The sequence below is a fragment of the Chrysochloris asiatica genome, unplaced genomic scaffold (assembly GCF_000296735.1).
Source record: "Chrysochloris asiatica unplaced genomic scaffold, ChrAsi1.0 scaffold00005, whole genome shotgun sequence".
Classification (NCBI taxonomy): Eukaryota; Metazoa; Chordata; class Mammalia; order Afrosoricida; family Chrysochloridae; genus Chrysochloris; species Chrysochloris asiatica.
The window spans coordinates 12,339,304-12,362,176 of NW_006408523.1; the positions used below are offsets into that span (position 1 = coordinate 12,339,304).

The 22,873-nt window shown below is 41.5% G+C and overlaps 1 protein-coding gene across 1 annotated transcript in view; it reads right to left on the reverse strand.

Annotated features, from left to right (window-relative positions):
* Positions 1-4,241, reverse strand: part of CENPJ (centromere protein J) — a 45,696-nt gene extending 41,455 nt beyond the window's left edge. The window contains exons 1-2 of the mRNA XM_006831976.1: positions 3,798-4,241; positions 2,533-2,656 (exon numbers count right to left, since the gene is read on the reverse strand). Coding sequence (XP_006832039.1) covers positions 2,533-2,656; positions 3,798-4,241 — 568 coding nt within the window. The remainder of the gene's footprint in view (positions 1-2,532; positions 2,657-3,797) is intronic.
* Positions 4,242-22,873: the final 18,632 nt, after the last annotated feature.

Genomic DNA, 22,873 nt, shown 5'->3' on the forward strand with positions numbered 1-22,873 from the left:
CTCATCTGAAACCAGTCCCCCATGGGTGACCCTGATGGTTATTTAAAATACCGGTGGCATAGCTTTCAGAATCATAGCAACTCACAAGCCACCACAGTACGACAAACTGACATTTTTGCTCTTTAACACTCTCAAAAGGTTTTGTCGTAAGGACACTAGAGTACTGGAAATGGTACAGTCAGACTGGAATGAGTATGAGGACACACTATGGATAAGGTAACCAATATCACGGAATCATTTGCCTTCTGTTGTTGTAAAATGCTGTCAGTTCCGTCTCATAGCAAGTCTTTATAGGGTTTCCATGATTGTAAATCTTTGCGGGAGCAGAAAGCTTCATCTTTCTCCTCCAGAGCAACTGATAGCCTCAAAGGGCCAACTTCGTGCTTATCCTACGGAGTCCAGAAATTGTTACAAGGGAACCTAACTTGCTGCGTATACTTTCACCTTAAACATTAAAATATTATTTTAAAAAAGACTGAATGACAAACCACTTATTTAAATGAGGATACATGGTAGACATTTTCTCAAAAGTCAAACAAGTGAGTCAGTCACTTTAAGAAAAACAACTGTCAGTGTTTGGTGTCAGTGATAAATGTCAGTTTTCAAGTAAAAACTGTAATTTCGGAAAACATATTGTTTGGAAAATCATTATGAGCTTGACAGCTTTACATGACTTCAAGATCATCTCTATGTGTAATGACACATTTTAACATTTTGAAGACCTACATAACTCAGTGAACCAATACATATTACCAAATTATGCATGATAAAAGTCACTAAAAAATCAAGATATCACAATATATTTTAATAATTACAAAAATGCTGTTTAGTAGGGTTTCTGAATTCCATATGGCAAATAATGCCTACAAACCATCATTTGTTGAGTTTTAGTGCAATATCATATCAAAGAATAACCATTATTACCTGAAAAAGATATGAAAATAACTCCTCTCCTTTTTTAGTACATATCCATGTGAGGCTGGATTTTTTACTTCAATCCACACAGCATACCTTAATAGACTGAGTGTAGAAGTAGAAGAATTCTTTTAAGCCAGAGGTTCAAAAGATGCAAAGCAAATGCAAAGCAATACCATTCTTCTCACGAACTTAATTTTTAAATTTCTAATACAGTAAATATTGATACATACAGCTCCAATAACAAAAGCTCTTTGGGGTCTTCCAGAACTTAAAGAGTCGTTAAGGGGTCCTAAGACCGTAACAGATGGAAAACCACTGCCCTAAAGTGAACTGTTCCCTGAGTAAATGGGGTTATTTCTTATATTAATGACTGGGGATCACTCCCCTGTCACTCTACCACATAGTGCTAGTTTTAAGTGAAGTTCACGGTTACTTTTATGTACACCATAAGGAGATCTTTTCTTCTTGGTGTGTTCAATGCCTAGCTTAGTCTCTGAATAGAACAGCCACTTTCCTGAGTCATCACTGTGGCTTTTAAAAGGTAGCATTAGAAGCACTGCATTACATACAGTCCTCCAAAATCACTGGTTTTCAAATTGTGGAGCACAAACCATTAGCAATGATTTTATCACCAGATACAATAAATAGATCACAAGCAAGATTTTGTTACTTAAATTTTTTTTTTTTTTAAAAAAAGAAAATATCCTTACTATATTCCAGGACACTAATAAGAACTTGTTTATGAAATTTCTGTTTCACTGAATCAGGATTTAAAGTGTTTTCGTTACTATGGAGTGCAACAGAAAACTGTCAAAGCCACTCCTCCGGATCACATTTCAACAGTTTTCCCTGATAAACAAGCACATCATGCTTTCTGTTGAACTCACGTAGCACACAACAAAAGAATACTGTCAGAGGCTACAACAAAGCATTTTTGGTACGGCTGCTGTATAAGTTTACTTTTATGGCCCCAAGCAGTTTGCCGTGCATCGAGCCATCTGTAAACCAATAACCCAGAACCAAATTTGGCTTCTACTGGACATTTTACAACAAAATAAATGTGAATGCTTTCAAGTACGGCACACACACTCCAGACTGCCACAAACCCCACTTGTCCCCATCTCACAGTTACCTACCTGGACCCTATGAGACTGGCGTTTGCACCAGATGACAGAAGCAGACTATCGAGTAACTGCCGCTGCTGCTCCGTGCCGTCGAGTCGGTTCTGACTCACAGTGACGCTCTATGAGCCAGGGTCTCCAAGGCTACTGTAAATCTTTGACAGAGGAAAAGGCCTCATCTTTCTCCCATGGAGTAGCTGGTGGATTCGAACTGCTGGCTTTGTGATTACCAGTCCAACACGTCACTCACTACTAATGGTAAGCAATGTAAGCAACTCTACAGCACTGGAAGTCCTGGTGTGGGCTGGGGGATAGAGCGCTGGACCACAAGATCGGTTTGAACCACAAGGTTGGCAGTTCAAACTCATCAGCCGCTCCGTGGAAACCCCATACAGGGTGTCTGAGTTGGAAACCACTCAACAGCACTTAACTAACACCACCACTGCCACAACACCCTACTAACTGAAGGCCCGCCCTATATAAGCAAAAATACCTGGGAATGTGTGTTGTCCAGACACCAGAGTGAGGAGCTTCTCTTGTTCTTCCATGAGTCTTTGGAGCTGCTCTAATTGTTGCCTCTTCAGTTGTTCCTGCTTCTTCTGCTGTACTTCTTTCAACTTTTTAAACAAAAAATGAACTTTATTAAATGAAGATTACATTTCCTCACAAAACTCTGCTTCTTACATTTACCTTTGACTCCCTCTAACTCTGGTACATAGTGGTTATGAACTGGGCTGCTAATCTCACGGTCAGCAATATGAAACTACTAGCTGTCCCGCAGGAGAAAGATGAGGCTATCTGCTCCCGTAAAGATTTACAGCCTCGGAAACCCTGTACAGGGTCGCTATGAGTCGGAACTGACTCCACGGCACAAACAACAACTCCTTTCAAAGAGGGATTCCTACGTAACGCAAGCTGCTACCAAACATCCCCTATCTCATAAAGCTAACCTTATTAATCACCTCCATTAAAAATAGGGACATAACGGTGACTGTCACAACCATATAGGTAGAAGTTTGTAACAAAAAGAAGGGAGTTAGTTAATCTTACAATCCAGGAACGGAGGACCCTAGGACCATCAAGGGAGAAGAGCATAAGTGGACTATGGGGCCCTATCCAGAGAAGCAGCGACACCAGAGATGGAGGCAGAAATGAGGGCATGGAGAAATAGAGCAGCTGAGGACTCTAGACTCATGGAATAAGAAGAGAAGGACTAAGAACTGGTGGCCAGGAGCAGACTTGCAGTATGTGTCCTTTGGTTGTTTAAATGATTATATATTCCTGAGAGCTTTTGTGTATTCTCCACCCTACCCTCCAAAAAATCAAAACAGAGGGAATAGAATCAAATACTGTTGAATGCACAGAGGAGATTGTAATCATTGCAACGAAATGGTAAGTGTTCCCCCGTGTAAACTAATCACTCAATTCACAATAAAAACTTAAATTGGAACAGCTGTACAAGCACCAACCCTTCGATTCTTAAAGAAGGGGACGCAACAGTATGTTTGTGATCATCAGCTTTTTTCTCTGAATTTTTATCAACCATTTCTAATTTATTTCTACCAAATGGGGTAGCAACCTAAAAGACATTCAGTGTTATGTGTCTATCTTACATATGAAAAATGCTTCAGGGTTTCACATTAGGTGAAGGGGAAACGTTCAGAGTGAGGAGGGAGAAGCAAGCAGCAGACATGGAAGAGGTGACTTATTGACAGGAACAGAGACCTGCAGAAACACAAATATATCATCATGCTCTACCTGTTCAAGTTTTTTAAAAAGTGGGTCTTTGTAAGCCGTTTTCTTGAATTCATTTGCATGATCTGGGATAAAGTCATGTGTTTTATCTTCCCAGTGTACAGGAACATCCTGATGTGCCACTATTTGTGGTTCCTGTTTAGTTACAGGAGAAACTGCATGTGTTTTAGATTGATCTGACTGGAGTTTGTAAGAGAAGTTAGACTCCAACTTCTGTTCTTCATGGAGTGAATCTTCTTCACTTATAAAGCTGAAGCTATTTGAAAACTGCGTGGCTTTAATAGGAAAACTGGAAGAAAGGACCACAGCTGCTTGACTGTCTCCATCTGCTTCCAAAACAGGAAATTCACGATTTAATATGACCCCAGCCCGAGAAGGATTGGTTATCCACTGGGTTAAGAAGTTCTGCCCACTGTTCAGTTCCGAAGAAGATGGCATCAGGAACATTTTAGTCCAACAATGCTGCTCCAGTGAAGTAATGCAAAACTCTAGAAGAGCTACTGGTTTCCAGTACCTGTAGACAGAAGATGGTCAAGAAAAATTAGTTACAGATACTAGATTTTTTTACCCCAAACTACCCAAACCTCAACCTGGAATGAAAATGTACTAAGTATTTTTTAAAGTCCTAAATATCCAAAATTGAGTAGCTCAAATAACCTGAGATCCACCTAATAACTGTTTAGCTGAGCTAGTTAAAAATGTGTGCCGTGCACACACGGTCTTTGAAGAGCTCTCTGTATGGAATCAAACTGTAAACAGTAAGTTGTATGATTAAATAGGAACGTCAGGGGCTATGACTGTATGTTGATGGGGGAAGAACAACTCAGAAAGGAGAGCAAGAATTCTTGTCAAACGTGAAGACTAAAATGGACGCCACTGAACTGTACAGGCGGAAACTGTGGACGCTGGAGTTTTACTATGTACATTCTCAGCCCTAACAAAAAACAAAAAACCTTAAAAGCACTACTGAATCCAATCATCCAATCATAGTGATCTTATTTATGCAAGTGATAAATCAGTTCACCTAACATTATGGGTGTTAAAAACATAATCTAAGTTAAGTACAAAAAAGCCCAAAGTCAGAACAGTTGCCCTGCCTTCAAAGGGAATAGAAAGTGTTCGTTATCTTTACCTAGGCTATTACTACACTGGTGTATGTAAATTTTGGCAGCACACTTAAGATAAATGCTCCTTACTAGAAGCATGTCATTCCTGAATCATTTTTAAACCTGTTTTAAGAAAACTAATTCTAATTACTTTTTAGCTGGAAGTCTCTATCTGAAGCTAAAAGCTTTTTACCAAAAGCCTCCAGGTAAGCTTAGTTAAATTTCAATGGTCCTTGGCAGGAAACTTTTTGAAGTATAAATTTAAGAAAGACATAAGCTGAAAGGTCATTTTATAAGATCAAAAACGACAAAAAGAACTTCCCCTAAGAATAGCATCAAGAAAAGGATATCCAAGCTCCCATTGTTATTAATATTATACTGGAAGGCTAGTCAGAGCAATTCGGTAAGAAAAAGATGTAAGATACATCTAAATCAGGAAAAAAGGAGCAAACTATCCCTACTGGCATATGACATGATCATAAACACAGAAAATCCAAAAGAATCTATAAAAAAAAACAAACACTAAGGTTCATAAATGAATTTAACAAAATAGCAAGGTACAAGGTCAACACACAAAAATCTGGGTTTCCATATGTTAGCAAGGAGCAATCTGAAAAGGAGATTAAGAAAACAATTCCATTTACAATAGCGCTTAAAAGAATAAAACACTTAAGAATAAATTTAACCAGGGGGTTAGAAGACTTGTACACTGAAAACTATAAAACAATGATGACAGAAATTAAAGAGCTAAATAAAGAGAGCGCCCCTGCTTGCTGAATTATAGCGACTTAGGTATTGCTGTAATGTTGGAGCCCGTGTCAAAACAGGGACGGCAGACCGGGCATGCACTTCAGCTTCCTCTAACTTCACAAGCGGGAGGAAGAAACAAGGTCAAAATAGCTGCCCTCTGGAGGCTGGTCAGCATTCTGAAGCCAACCACCGTCCCTCAGCACTGCTGCTCTGCTGGGTTTAACCCTTTGTCGTAAGGGCCACACACAACTACCCTACCACACTTACAATTACAGGGCTTATTAGGGTAGTGACAGGTCACAATTCAGAAGCAGAAACTACTCAGGGTACAATTCTTCCATCATGGCAGCATCTCAAACACAGCTGCAGGCAGCCCTCACCTCTCAGCAACTTGGTCCAGAGTCTCCTCTGCTTAGGCAAATGTTATAAAACTTCATAGCTCCGCCAATAAGCATTCAGGGTCACTCCACTTCACCAGCAAGCCTTGTCCGAGGCACTCAGTTCTCTCACCCCATGGGTTGGCATGCCTAGCTCCACCAACAAGCCTGGAGGCACCACACACAGCCTCCTGTCCATGGACCTCAGGTCTCTGGCTGCGTGGGTCAGAACACTCACCATCGCTGCTTTACTCCATGTGCGTCATCTCGTGCCCTGGTTCTGCTGCTGCTGTTTCTCTATCACTACTTCTCACAATCTTACACAGCCTCTGCTTTTACAACTCTGCCTACAAAGAGCTCTGGTAACGTAGTGGTTGTGAATCGGGCTGCTAACCTCAAGGTCAGCAGTTCGAAACTACCAGCCATTCCATGGGAAAAAGATGAGGCTTTCTGCTCCCGTAAAGATTTACAGCCTCGGAAACCCTGTGCAGGGTCACTATGAGTCGCAACTAACTCCCCACTGTACTTAACAACAACAACTGGTCTCAGCACAGGGACTCCCTAGTCCAAATGACAGACTCTGCTCCCATCTTCTTTGTGCAAGGAGTGAGGTCCCTCTGGGAAAGCTCATTTTAAGCTCCTTGGGATGGCAAAACGAACCAATCCCCTGTTAGGGTTCCTATACCATATTTGCATAGTTGTTGTTCTTAATGCCGTCGAGTCGAGTTGGTTCTGACCCATAGCGACCCTGTATAGGGTTTCCAAGGAGTGACTGGTGAGCTTAAACCACTGACCGTGAAGTTCAAGGCTTTGCAGTCTGGCCCATTAACCCACACACCACCCCAGCAAAGTACCACCCCCAAAAGAGTGCCAAGCACCTTATTTGCATTACCAGCAAGCTGTCAATCTCCTTGGCCAACCACAAGCACCTTATCTACATAAACCTACCCATCATTTAGTTAGTGGAAGTTAAAAGACCAGAGCAAGAAAAGTCATACAACAGTGATTCATCACACTGCAGCCAGCAAGGGCAGACAGAAGGACTGACACAAAGGCTATAATGATGAACTTGGGCATGACAGCAATCATGACACAAGACTGGGGGTGGGCGGCAGTGTTTCATTCTGTTGCACATAATGTCACCATGAGTCCATGAGTTGAGTTGACCAAACAGTAGGCATCTACCTATCAAAATAAACGGAAAGACATTCCATTTTTATGGAATGGATGACTTAATATTGTTGAGATGTCAATACAACTGAAAGTGATTTATACATTCAACACAATCCCTGTATCATAATTCAGGTAGCCTTCTTTGCATAAATGGAAACGTCAATCCTCAAATTTACCTGGAATTATGAGAGAGATGCTATTAATAGCCAAAGGAGCTCTGGTAGCGTAGTGGTTATGAATCGGGCTGCGAACAGTAAGGTCAGCAGTTCGAAACTACCAGCTGTTCCACGGGAGAAAGATGAGGCTTTCTGCTCCCATAAAGATGTACGGCCTCGGAAACCCTGTACAGGGTCGCTATGAGTCGGAACCGACTCCACGGCACATAACAACAACAACAACAATTAATAGCCAAAGTAAAACTGTAAAAGAACAAAGCACTATCAAAGCTACAATAATTAGAACAGTCAGGTACTAATATAATTCCACGTGGAATTATACTAGTGGAATATGAGTGAACTCCAAAAAGTTTGTGAAAAGCAATGAAGCTGGACTCATATGTCACACCACATATAAAAATTAACTCCAAATGTATCAAATACCTAAAAGTAAGAACTAAAATCTTCAAACTCTTAGGACCAAACACACAAGCAATGCTTCAAGACGAAGTTTTAAACAATGGCTGGAAAGCAGGGGCATTGGAAAGATACAGGAACACCACCGTTCATGGCAACAGTCCTCATAAAAGCCAAAAGGTAGAACAACCACATGCTCTTCAAGAGATGAATGGATAGGCAAAATGTGGTACACCTGCCTGCGGCTCACCTGGCAACTACCTTGTTATCCAACATTTCCCATATACTACAAAAGTGAAAAACCTAGCCTTGATCTATTTTGTGTATTAGTGACAGTAATGCATGACAGGGTGCACGCGGGAGTAGTAGGTGAAAGCTGTGATGGTTAAGGTTAGGTGGTAACTTGACTGGGTCATGACTCAGTGGTCTGACAGCTAGCTATAAAATGCCATTTGGCAGTAACATCATTTTGTAGCCCTCCTCCATTTTGCGATCTGATGGGGTCATTTTCCATATTCACTAACGCTGATTTCTGAATAATGACCAGGTCTTTGGAACTTAACCATGACAGCAAGTGAAGTGTGGAAATATACAACGGAGTAGGTCGCTGTTGTTAACTGCCATCAAGTCAGTTCTGACTCATAGTGACTCTAGGGTTCCCAAGGAGCAGCTGGTGGGTTTGAACTGCTGACCTTGTGGTTAGCAGTCTAATGATGATGCTACAGAGCCACACCAGGAGTATGTTGTTGTTGTTATTAGTAAGTGCCGTCAAGTCGGTTCCGACCCATAGCGACCCTGTATAGGGTTTCCGAGGAGCGACTGGTGAGCTTGAACTGTCAACCTAGCAGTTCAAACAGCTTTGCGGTCTGGCACATGAACCCACAACGCCACACCAGGAGTATACTCAGCCACAAAGAGAAATGAAGTCCTGAAACATGCTACAACATGGATCAACCTTGAAAACATGAGCGAGCACACAATGTCAGTCATAAAGGGCAAATACTATAGGAACTCATTTACATTAAACATCTACTCACATAGGCAAATGTATAAAGACCCAAGCTTATTAGTGGCTACACCTGGCGGCACCTGCTTAGTGGGCACTAAGATTCTATTCAGGGTAACAGAAAAATTTGGAAACAGATAGTGGTGTTGAGTGCACAGCATGATGAACACAATGTCATAATATAACCAAACTGTACATGTAAAAAATGCTCAATTGGCCAAATGTTTTAGTATGTATATTTCGTCACAATAATTTGTTGTGAATTTTTAAAGAAAAATTCTCTACTATAATTTTTTGTAACATTCGGGTAAGACATGGGTCTTTACCCACCTGGAAAAAAAAAATTCTCCACTTTCATTTCATTATTACAATCCAAAACTCAAACTTAATATCAAGATAAAGTATAAAAATACTGTTTTACTTCTGACGGCTATTTATTATTGAGAGTAAACCCTTTGTAACAGGACCACAGTTACAGCCAAGATGCACAGCTAGGATTAGTAATGTGGACTCTATCTCAAAAGCAAATGGAAACAAATTGTCAGCCTTGAAACCACTATACAGGCAAATCTCCTTTTATTGCACCTTGCAGATATTGAGTATTTTACAAATTGAAGGTTTGTGGCAAACCTGTGGGCCGCAAATCAGCTTTTTCCAACAATATGTGCTCACTTCCTACCTGTCTCTGTCTCACAATTTGGTCTGTTTCTCACAACATTTAAAACTTTTTCATAATGCGATTGCACACTTTAAATAAAGTACAGTATAGTGAAAGCGTAACTTTTAAAAACATTAAAGTCCTGGTGTCGGTATGAACCTCACGGTTGGAGGTAAATCGATCAGCCGCTCCGGAACCTTAGACAGGGTCGCTGGGAGTAGGAACCGACTCACGGCCCTTAACAACAACAACAACCAAACAAAACACAAACTGGGAAATCAAAATATTCGTGCGGCTGGCTTTATTGCGACATTCGCTTTATTGCAGAGATCTGGTATTAACGTTCTTAAAGCCATTGGGGGTGGAGGGAGGTAAATTATCTGCATCTGAGAAGAAACAGACCCTGAAAAGTAACAGGCTGGCTTGTTGTTAAGTGAATCAACACCCTAAAATAAAGTACTTCCTTAAAAGTCTACTTGTCAAATGCCACATTTATAGTGAAAACTTTAGAACAGCACTTCACAGGGATGAAAGCGATGCACCCACACAGAGGAAAGAGCGCAAACCCACCAGCAAGTAAGAAACAATAGCTTTAACCTGTGGAAGGTATTACACCGGCGTTTCCCGCTGCCGCCCGACCACCGGGCCCCGCCGCTGAGCTCCCCTGTCCGGGTTGGCCGATCCCTGGCGACCTGTCAGTGGTCTCCTCGGCCCGGCAACGACCGTTCCGCGCCCTCTCACCGCTCAGTCCGCGCAGACCTGCACCGGCTGAGCAGCCGACTCCCGCCGCATTTACAAATGAGCCGCCACAGCCGCTGCCCGGTGGGAGGCCCGCCTCTGTCTCGCCCTGCCTCCGGACTGCCCCGCTCCTACGCGAGGCCTCCTGGGATGTGTAGTTCCCGCCGGGTCTTCCACGCTCAGTTACAGCGTCCCAGGACCCACACAAACTACAACTCCCAGAGGAGCGACGACAAAAGGACGTTACGGAGAGACTTGCCGCGCCGCGCGTCTGTCGGGCCAGCGGGAGACCCTGTAGGGTGGCAGGCGGTGGAGGAATGAGGATAGTTTACGGTAGAGGGCGCAAGACCGGCTACAGCAATGAAACGAAAGGTAGAGATTACGTTAGGAGTCAATTTCCATGCTCACCGAAAACTTGGAGCTCAGAGGCCTAGAGACAGTTTTTTGCTATTCGCAAACGGTCTGTTTTGACGTATTTTGTTTTTCATTTTCGGTAGTTTTTGTTTGGTTTTGAACCCCCTTTGGTAGCCTAGTGGTTACGAATTGGGTTGCTAACCTGAAAGTCGGCAGTTCGAAACTACCAGCGTTCCGCGGGAGACAGATGAGGCGTTCTGCCCCGGTCAAGATTTACAGCCTCAGAAACCCTGTGCAGGGTCACTATGAGTCGGAACCGACTCCACGGTACTTAACAACAAGAAGTTTCCCCTTTAACTAGGTGTGAATTAGGAAAACACCTATAAGATGAACAATAACACTCACTAGAACAATTAACCATAGGAGATCAAAAGGGCAGTATTTGCCCAGGGACAAAGCTCAGAAGACAGAAAGATACCAGAAATAACTTCGAATGGAAAAGAGAAACACAGGAATGAGGTGGGAAGGATGTTGTTACATGACGGGGATTGCAGTCATTGCCCTGATACAAAATGTATATGAATTATTGAGTAGAAAATCGATTTCACCTAAATCACAACAAAAAGGAGAGGAAAATGATATATCCATTTTAAAAACAATTGAGAAAACAGAAAGCAATTTCCCACACTATTTCCCATATAATTGTGATATGGTTTACAATCGTATGGTTTACTATATTGGAAATGACAAACTGAAGGGGAAGTGGATTGGCACTGCATTTATCATCAAAAAGAGCATTTCAAGATCTCCCTCTCAGTGCAGTGCTGCTGGTGTAGGACAATAACCACCTACAAGGAAGACCAGTTAGTACCACTATTCTTCACATTTCCCCACCAACTTCTGAAGTCTATAAAGTAGAAATTGAAAATTTTTACCAACTTTTTCTATCTGAAATTGATCAACCATGCTGCATGGAAAATTGGTGGTGATTGGAATGAGAAAGTTGAAAACAAAGAGGAAGGAGCTGTAGTTGGAAAATACTGGCTTGGTGATAGAAATTATACTGGAGGCCACATGATAGAATTTTGTAAGACTAACAACTTCTTCAATGCCAAAACCTTTTTAAAACAGCAACTATACACTTGGACCTTGCCAGATGAAATACACAGGAATCAAACTGACTACATATGTGGAAAAAGATGGTGGAAAAGCTAAATCACATCAGCCAAAACAAGACCAAGGCAGACTGTGGAGCAGACAATTAATTACTGTGGCACTGTAGAATCATCACTGGAGTACTAACCACAAGGTTGGTGATTCAATCCCACCAGATGCTCCTTGGTAATCCTATACAGGATCACTATGACTCAGAACTGACTCAAAGACACTTACCAGCTGATCTTTGAAATTTTCTATTCAGCTCTTGGACCTCTTCAATTCTTCCATTTGTTTTAGCTTCTCTACGCTGGAGAGCAAGTTTCAGAATCTCCTCTGACATCCATTTTGACCTTTCCTTCTTTCTTGTCTTCTTAATGACTTTTTGCTCTCTTCATGTATGATGTTCTTGATGTCATCCCACAACTCTTCTGGTCTTCGGTCTTTAGTGTTTACTGCATCAAGTCTGTTCTTTAGATGATCTCTAAATTCAGGAGGGATAAATTCAAGGTCATATTTTTAAGGATAGTTTCTGTTAACTTTTCTTTTTTTATCCCCATGCCTCATAATTTTTTGTTGAAAACTGGACAGTTCTGAGTAGCATGATGTACTACTAATCCTGGAATAGATTCCGTCCCTTCTCTGTTGTTGCTTATTGTTGGTTAGGGTTGTCTTTTTTGTTTAGCGACTTTTAACTATTTTTTTGTAAAGTCTGCTTTCTTTGTCATGTGTGGTCTAGGAAGTCTCTGTTCTTCAGTGGTTTGGCTGAGATTAATTTAAATGCCTGGAGCCAAATAAAAAAGAAAGGGAGAAAGGAAGAAGAGGAAAGAAAGGAGATGACTGTGTTGGGACATTCCTTCGACGTTTAGCCAGCCAATTACAACTCTGCCTTAGGCTTCACTACTTGTACTAAGGCAGAGGTGAAAGTTTAAGGACTTCTTAGGTCTTTTCTGAGTATGTGTCCTGTCCTGGGCATGCTGGTAGCTTTCTGTATTCCCTACTACCCTATTTTTATGCAAATAACATGTGTATTGTATGTATTTTGCCAATTGCACCCTCCCTCCATGAGATATTTTCACACATGCATTATAAAATTAGCATAGTGCTTTTATAAAAATAACTTTGTGTGGGAGGACATGGGTAACAACAACAACAAAAAAATAGGATACATGTGTTATTTGTTTAAAAATATAATATATGCAGGAACTTTTCAAAACCTTCATTCCCCACAAAATATTGCTGTCAGCATTCCCTCTTAGGCGTTTCCTCCCAGCTTTTAGGCCCACTGGACTGCTAACTGCAAGGCTGTTGGTTTAAACCCACCAGTTACTCCTCAGAAACCTAAATAGGGTCACCATGAGTTGGGCCCAACTCTACACCACTGAACAACAACAACAATGAAGTGGTGATCTATTATTTTTCACCTTAGGCACAAACAGTTTGTTCCTTTTCATTACTTAACAATATCAGTGCTTTCAAAGCCTGCCCTCTGTGTAGTCACTTTTCTACCTTGACAGAGTGCCTAGTTAAGGGTAAGCATTGCATCCGTCCTTCCAGGAACCCACAGACAGGTTAAAACAGACAAGCATAACCCCTTGTGGACCAAGAATATTCTCCAGAACCAAGTATTCATACAGCTGCCAGAAGAGGTGAATAGAACCAAGGTAAGCCAAATGCCACAAAAATCTACCTGCTTCAATACGTTTCTCCGGATTAAGCTTTGTCTTTGTTGCCTGTCTTTGACTATCTTCTAGAGTTTCAGTAAGGCTGATTCTGACCATTTAAAGTAGCTTTTTTGATATTGTTGTTGTTGGGGTGGAGTTCCAGACAGCACCATTTCTTATGACATCACGTATGCTGATTCCTAAACAACTCTCGGAGGTAGGTCATAAGGATGAAATTGGTGTGGTTGTTAGGTGCCAACAGAGAGACCTTTAGGCACAACCTTTGTTTTAAGAACACAACACTGCCTGGTCCTGGGTTATGTCACAGTTGTTATGTAGGGCTTCAGTAATGAACCTTGCCCACAATCACTTCAGTAATAAATGGAAGAGTCAGGATTTAAATACATATCCTTTCCACATCACCTATTTGAACTAATCTTTGCCAAGTTACTCTTTCTCATCTCATTTTATTAAAGGCCTGGTAGAGCTTTCCCACTGCTTTCTTCCCTACTCAATGATTCTCAAATCTGTTTGTCCAAACCCCCACCTCTCTCGTATCGCAGGCCTATGGATATTAAACTGGTGTGGGCTGTAAATTAAGTACTGAACTGCTAACCTAAGGGTCGGTGGTTCACACCCGCTCCTTGGAAACCCTGGTCGCTAGGAGTTGAGGTCACTTAATAACAGCAATGGACACTAACTTGAATTTAAAACTCAGGAAACCTAAAACTCAGCTCCTTATCTTATCCTTCTGTTTCCTCCAACCCCAAGACCTCCTGAAATTTCCTCCTTCCCTGCGCCTGGGGATTTCCTCAGGTTTCCACGGAAACCTTATACAGGGTTGCTATGAGTTGGAACCCACTGCACTTAACAACAAAACCCCTCCCAAGCCGAGTCCTGGTGTGGCGTTATGGGCTAATGCACTGGATTGCCAAGTCAGTTTGAACCTCGAAAGCTCACCAGTTCCTCCTTGGAAACGCTATACAAGGTCGCTATGTTGTTGTTGTTGTTGTGTGCTGTGGAGTCAGTTCTGTCTCACAGTGACCCTGCACAGGGTTTCCGAGGCTGTAAATCTTTACCGGAGCAGAACGCCTCATCTTTCTCCCGCCCGCAGAACAGCTGGTAGTTTCAAACTGCTGACCTTGCTGCTCGCAGCCCGATTCGTAACAACTATGCTACCAGAGCTCCTATGGGTCAGAACTAATTCTACGACACACAACAACAACCCCTCCCAAAGTGAAAATTTGGAGTTAGTTTCTTTGGTTAAATCCCCTCTGGAAAACAAAAACAGAAATAAAAGGCAAAAATAACGAAAGCGTTCTGATCCCTGGGGTTGATGGTTGGAGAGAAAGTTGATCTTCCAGGACCCGGGCGCTGGCTGCGGGGTGCGGAATGTGGGGCGCGGCCTCGGAAGCCGGCTGGGCGGAGTTCCGACTTCTGGGCGGAGTTCCGGCTTCGCTGTTAGCTCAGGGCCAGCCCAAGTCAGAGCCGAGCGCCCCGAGTCCCTGGATCTCTCTGCAAGGTACGTGGGGGCTGCAGGTGACCTGCGGGGATCCCCACTGTCCCTTCTTGGCTGGGCTCGGACATATTTTCTGGGCGGCCCTTCCTGCAGGGCGCAGCGAGCTCAGCCCCACTATTTGGAAACAATCTTACTGTACTTCCGTGTGCCGCGCGACTTCCTTGAGGTCCTTCCAGGATCTAGTGCCTGCGCTTTACAGGGCCTGTCCGTGTGGAGGGTCGGCGCGGCGCGCGCTCCTGCCCTCAGGGGACGCACCAAGTGTTTGCACCGTAACCCCTGGAGGGTCGCGCCCGGAATCGGCGGGGTCCAGCGCGGCCAGCGGGTGTACGGAGAACGTGTAGACCTGCCGTTACTTCTGCCTCGATAAACAGGCAAGTCGCCGCACAATAAAGTGCCATTTATTTACCTTCCTGGTGTGGCGCTGTGGGTTAATGCGCCACACTGCAAATCCGTTTGAACTGCAAAGTCGGCGGTTCAAGCTCACTAGCTACTCCTTGGAAACCCTGTCTGTACAGGGTCGCTATGGGTCAGAATCGACTCGATGGCACTTGATAACAACAAATTTACCTTCGGTGTGCTGAATGGGCCACTCTTCTTTCGGAAAGTTAGATTTCAAAGGAAACTTGTAGAAACTTGTACAAGGTACGGTGTTTCTAAGACTGATCAGGGCCTGGAATCGGACTTTATCATGATGACTAATTAGGAAAGCAGTGAAGGGAAGGAACATTTATGTGCTTGTTGAGATCCAATGGTGAAAATAACATTTCAGGGAAAGGAGTGTGACTCATCTGTAGCTTCATGAAAACCGAGAACTGGGAAGTTCAGCTCCGGGAAAATGACATAGGTCAGAGGTTCTAGCTCAAGCTCTTTCCAGTCTGGACTGTGGAACTGCAATAAATATATTAGAATATTAAACGTGTGATATGATGAGGAATACTGGTGGCACCGTGGTTAAAGCACTGCTGCCCATCCAGTGGTGGGCAGTTCTTTTTTACCAGTTTTGAAAAACAAACAAACAAGAAAACACCCACGCACAAGAACGCCTGAACTTGTGGATAGTACCCATTAGACATAGCCTCAGATGGCTTGATGATTAGAACTTAACTAAAGGAAGATTAAAAAAAACGATTTTTGATAAAGGAAACAAGTGTAAATTACTATAACTTGATGAACTTGACCTATACTTATGGATGTAGTAGCTAAAAATACTAACAGAGAGGGAGGGAGTCTTCACATCAAGGATCAACCTTATCCCCTCTGTATACAGAGTTAATAGGGACAGGCAACTTAGACATTGGCTACCTGAAATGAGGGGGATGGGGATGGAGAAAGGCAACAAGTTTTTAAGAGGGAGTTTAGTTTCAGAATGTGTTGGGGGAAGGTAGTTTCAGAATGTGTTGGGGGAAGGTAGAATCCCCGGTGAATAGTTTTCATCTTGTCTAGACGGGTCTGGTGAAAGGAGATGGGGATAAGATTCTTATGGATTCAATAGTGATTAATTGTTATAACTAATTGCAACTGCCACAACTGTAAAGGTAGAAGTTTTGTAACAAAAAGGGGAGAGTAGTTAATCTTATAGTCCAGGAACAGAGGACCCTAGGATCATCAAGGGAGAAAAGCATGAGCGGAATGTGGAACCCTATCCAGAGAAGCAGAGACACCAGAGATGGAGGCAGAGATGGGGACATGGAGAGAGGGAGCAGCTCTAGACTCATGGAAAGAGAAAGGCTGTGTGCTGGCCTCCGGGAGGCAGGCTTGCAGAATGTACCCTTGGGTTGTTTAAACAACCCCAAAACCCTGATTGTTTTTGTTGTTAACTGTCATAAAGTCAGTTTCAATCCATAAGACCCTTTATAGTGTTTCCAAGGAGTGGTAGCGTAGTGATTACGCTGCTAACCTTAAGGTCCACAGTTAGAAACTTCCAGCTGTTCCGTGGGAGAAAGATGAGGCGTTCTGCTCCCGTAAAGATTTACAGCCTCAGAAACCCTGTGCAGGGTCACTATGAGTTGGAACCGACTCCACAGTACTTAACAACAAAAACAAGGAGTGACTGGTAAGGTTCAAATTCAAACCTTGCAGTTCAAATTCACTTTGCAGTCCTGCATATTAATCCACAGTGCCACACCAGGACTCCGAGTGTTTTTGTGTACAACCCTCCAAAAAAAAAAAAGGGAATAGAAGCAAATAGTGTTGAATGATGAGGCACAGAGGAGATTCTAATCATTGCAATGTAACGATGAGTGTAAAACTAATGTTTTCCCATGTAAATTACCATTCATTTCACAATGAGAACTTTAAAAAAACCCAAAACATCCAAATTAAAAAATATTTCCTGAAGACCCCTTTATTAAACTTAAACAGAGCAAAGACAAGACTCATTGGCTGAGGAAAACCATCAATCAGCAGGACGCCTTAGTGGTGTCCAGAGAATTCCCAGCCATGTGGCTAATTACAGACAACAGAAAACAAAGGCAATGATTGGAACATCATCACGGGCAGCAGATCAGTTTATCCCTGGTGCAGGCGGGACTACAGAACCAGGAAAGGAACTTGACTGGAGTATGTACACAACTGCAGATTAGAAAAAGTTACAGGATTGATCCTAGGCCCTTCAATCACTTGGCTGATGGTCAGGGTATGACTGCCTGGCATCCCGACTTCCAGATAACACGCATCTATAAATTCTGAAGGACACACCCAGACAAGTTCCCTGAGGCTAAAACCACCCCTCCTCTGATCATGAATTTAATAAAAATTATTTGTTCACCATCCTCAGAGTATCTTCTGCACTCTGCTTTTGTGATTTCAAATTGGAGTATTAAGAGTCCTAGTGTGACAATGCAGGATAAAGCAAGGTCGGCGGTTCAAAGTCATCCGCCATTCCTTGGAAGCCCTGTGCAGAACCGTTGTGAGTCAGAATGGACTCGACAGCACTTGACAACAACAACAGGTCTATATCAGATTTGCCATTTGCTTATCTGTAAAGCTGACTCAAGGTGAGATTGATTTCCTTTGAGGACCTAATTTCAATATATGTAGCAAGAGGGTAGCAATTTGATTACAATCCTCAGACAGGAATTTTATGTAACATTGTCTTGGAGACCAATGAAAATGATTACTGATGTACCCTAACCCTAACACCCAGTCTGATTATTTTTATTAATGTTTTATTGTGAATTATGTGATAGTTTACATGGGAGCTGATTATTTTTTGGAGTCTGTTTTTCTAAAGTGCACAATGCTCTGGATCATTGTTCAATTCAGAAATGGATTTTAGGCACCAAATGGTTCTCATGACTCAATTTTTAAAAGGACACAGAGGGGAAATGTGTGGGTTCCCCAACTCCATGAAAGGCAAAGCTAGAACGGAAATATCAACAACATTAGGCTATTTCATAATTAGCCTAATGTTGTTGAAATAGCTCATAAACCCAAGACCCAAAAGGGCTCCGTACTAAAACCAAAAAACAGAAACAGGTCTAATGAGCAGTATCAGTAGTAACTGCCTTCTGTGGAACCTCATACAGTACATTGTTGTTGTTGTTGTCGTTGTTAAGTACCATAAAGTCGATTCCGACTCATAGTGACTCTGCACAGGGTGTCTGAGGCTGTAAATCTTTACGGGAGCAGAACGCCTCATCTTTCTCCCACGGAACAGCTGGTAGTGTCGAACTGATGACCTTGAGGTTGGCAGCCCGATTTGTAAACACTATGTTACCAGAGCTCCTTATATATAGTACATTAGTAGACCCAAATCTACAGGTAAAACAAACAAAAAAAAAACAATTTATGAGAGAGGAGAAAAAATGGGTTTCTTAAATCCCGAGAGTAGAACTTTAAACTATTCCACATAAAAACCCATATTGTCTGTTCATTGGCTTATTTCTGTTCCTGTAGGATAAGCACTAGACTGCTAACCACAAGGTCGGCAGTTCAGACCCGCCAATCACTCCTCAGAAACTTATGGAGAGTCTCGCTATGAGTCCGAACTGACTCGCCTGCACTTAACAATTTTGTATTTTCTGTAATTTATGAAATTAATTACATCACCTTGTATACCAGAGTTCTGAAAATCTTGATTCAGTGGTAGCTGACTTCAAGTCCAAAATGTCAGTCCTTTTCATAAGCCCAACAGAGTTCATTTTTCTGTTGGAACATTTTGGTCAAGTGTTCCAGCAAAGCAAAAGCTTATCTGTAGATGACAAAACTTAATATGGTTGCAGTTAACTGATCATATTTTTAAGTGAAAGATCTGATGGGAATGAATTACAGAACAAAGCCAAATAAAGTCCATTTAAAATCAGGAGGAGTGTTGTTAATGTTGTTAAGTGTTGCCCATTGGGTTCTCCTAAACATAAATGATTAATCTTATTTTCAAAAAGCTTCAGATAAAATGTAATAATTTTGAAACATAGTAAGTACCTTTTATACCAAACTATCAAGTGTCTAGACATCTGATTAAGCTTCTGGTGCAGTTGTGAAGAGCTGTCCAGTCGGTGCCGACTCATAGAGACCCTGTTGAGCGCCTGGTGAATTTGACCAGCCGACCTTGCAGTTCAAACCCACCTTGCTTTATCTCACAGTGCCATACCAGGTAGGCAAAGTAAGTCACCTAGTTAAACCCACTTGCATTTATGCTGCTAGATTGTAAAGAAACAAGCTTGTGACAAAGTTAGCAATTGAAAGAACTAAAGCAGTAGCATCATATGTGTTTGGAGTCCTGGTGTGGTGCTGTTGGCTAATCACTGGACCACAAGATCCATTTGAACTGCAAGGTCAGTGGTTCAGACTGAAAAGCTGCTCCTTAGAAACCCTATACTGTTTGCTGTGAGTCAGAATCATATGTTTGTTACCTAATATTGGTGGTGTGCTGTGGAGTTGGTTCTGCCTAACACTGGGTAAAACTTAAGAGGAAATATTGTTGTTGTTAAGTGCCTTGGAGTGGATTCTGACTCATAGCGACCCTGTATAGGGTTTCCGAGGAGCAGCTGTTGAACTTGAACCGCTGACCCTGTGGTTCAAACTGACTTTGCAGTCTAGTGCATTAGCCCACAGCACCATAAGAGAGAACACTCAACATGTAAATTTTTAACCCAAGAGAGAGAATCAGTTTTGTCTCTTGATCTGAATCTATAGTTCAATAAATAAAATCTTTTAACACTTTGTTCATGAAATAGGAAAAATCTTTTGTGACTTTCCACGAAGTTTTTTCTTGGAAAATTCAACAAATAGTCTAGAGCTTTTAACAAATGATTCAGAAACAACACCTTAGTTGTATTAACTAAAATCTCAAGGGTGAAAACATTAGTTTTTCAAAACCATGTGACTTGGTTAACCTACTCTACCTTTACCCTGGAAGAAGATTACGCAAAGAATGAACTACTTCTACAAACCAATAATCAAAGAAAATCTTATTATTTTAATGGCAAGAAACCCAACTCATGTTTTATGTTATTTAATGTTGTTATTTGTTGTTGTCAAGAACTGTCAAGTTGATTCTGACTCATAGTGACCCTGTATAGGGTTTCTGAGGAGTGACTCGTGAGCTTGAACAGCTGACCGTGCAGTTCAAACCGACCTTGCAGTCCAGCGCATTAACTCACAGGGCCACACCAGGACTCTGTTTATCATTATGATCCTAAAAATCTTAAACTGTTAAGCTTTAACCAGAAAGATAAAACTTTTATAATATCAAATGAATCCTTTTAAACATTGTTTCTGTTGCACATCTCTTACAACTCTTTGGTGTTGTTAAGTGCCGTCAAATTAGTTGACTCATAGCCACCTTGTATAGGGTTTCCAAGAAGAGGCTGGTGAGTGTGAACCACCTACCTTGTGGGTCAAACCGACCTTGCAATCTAGTGCATCAGACCACAGCACCATACCAGGTCTCCATATAGTAAATATTATTGTTGTTAAGTGCTGTCGAGTTGGTCCCGACCCATAGCGACACTGTATAGGGTTTCCGAGGAGCAGACCTTTCAGCTCAAACTGACTTAGCAGTCCAGCGCATTAACCCACAGCACCCACCAGGACTCTTTATAACTCTTTAAATGGGAAAAATGAATGCACTTACTAACAGACCTGAATAAATACATCCTTCCTCTAAAAAAGCAAGGAGCCCTGATGCCATTGTAGGATAAGCACGGGACTGCTAACCTCAACATTGGTAGTTCAAACCCCTTAGTTACTCCGAGGGAGAATGATAAGACTTTCTGCTTCTGTAAAGATTTACAGTCCCAGAAACCCTATATAGTGGTTACTGTAAGTCAGACTCAACTGGATGGCAGTAGGTGGGGCTCTAAAAAGCAAACGTATATGAACTTCAAGTTATGATTATTTATAAACTTAAACTTAACACACTTTTTTAAAGTTTATATTAAAAATGATATTTTGTATCAGAATAAGGTTTGCAAACAATTAGATGATTGCTACATTTAACAATGCTTAGAACTTAAAACCAACAATCACAAATGCATTATGCTAACTGACAGTATAAAAAACTCCAGATGGTACATTGACTGAGCTTCCCTGATTATGCATATCAAAGTAATTATAAGACATTTTATTAAAAGACCATAGAATTTAAGCATTGGGGACATGTTAGAATTTTCACTGAAAATACAAAAACTATAAGAAATGATCATTTGTAGATCAGGCTATTTGTGTCTATGGAAAATCTCTATTTTTATTTATTTATTTTTTAGTAAAATCCCTCATTAACAAGTTTATCAGCCAAGATTATAACAAGAATTCAATTTCTAAAATAGTTAACAAAGTCGCAGGAAAAGGACTGTTTTTAATTGGATTATTCCTGTCTCTGTGAAGCTTTCTTCAACACCCAGAGGGTGAAGGATTCAAGCAGAAAAAACACATGAGAGGAATGGGGATGTGACTCAATAAATTGTATAGCATATTTGTTTGTTTTCCGTTGTATGTAAGGTGTTTCAAAAGAATGTAAAAATGAGGTGGAATCAAGATGAGTGCTGTCTACAGTAAATGTCTCTTTAATACATCAGTCAATAGAACCATTGTCTCGCAGAAAAAGTCACAGGTAATAGTAACCATTAGAGCTTTTAGAGAAATGTTCCACATTCTTACTAAAAATTAGCAAAGAGATTCTGATGCATTCACTTTGACTAAGTTACAAATAACGTAGGAAAAATTACTGACAAGGCTATATTTTCTTCAATTATTTTGAGTAAATTTTTTCAGTTATTACTTCAGTGAAGCAATCATTACTGAGCATTCAGTATTATAAAGAATACTGTAACCAGTATTTAAGCTGTAGAAAAAAGTCATTAGAATTGAGAGTGTCCATTTATACCCTTCAGAGAGTGTCCATTAAGACACTTCAGACAGTCTTTGGCCATGTAGACATTATTACTCTTAGACCTGGGCAAGAAAGGTCCTTGACAAGGACACCTTTACTCTGATGAGGCCTTGAGAAGTGTGAATCTGAAACACGCTCACTATGTGACTATATGCCTCTCCACTTTCAAATCATGTTCCTAGAACCCAAGACCCTGATATTTTCACTCCAGATGATTCTGAGTCCATATCCAAAGTATATATATACTGGTCCCTCTCCTAGGTCCACCTTTCCAAATTTAGACCACATCTCCAATGTGGTCATCCAGTGTCATGGCAGTGGCCAAGAAAAAGGATAAAGGTATATAAACTTAAAAAAATAGAATCTTTTTGTGTGTAATCTTTCTTAATGGCATGTGGCTGCTCAGCTTTGTGCCCTGACTGAGCACGTCCTACACATCTGGGAAATGGCTCAGGCAAGGAGGGACGCAGGCCACAACAGTCTTTAATGCTTTAGTGGTCATGTTCCATTCTGATTTTTTAAAATTTTTTTTATTTAAGGTTTTTATTGTGGATTGAGTGAAAGTTTACAGGGCACATCATCAGTTTCACATTCATCAATTCATATAACTTGTTTCATTACATTGATTATAATCCCCTCCGTATACCATCAGTTAAAAGTATTTCTCTCTATCC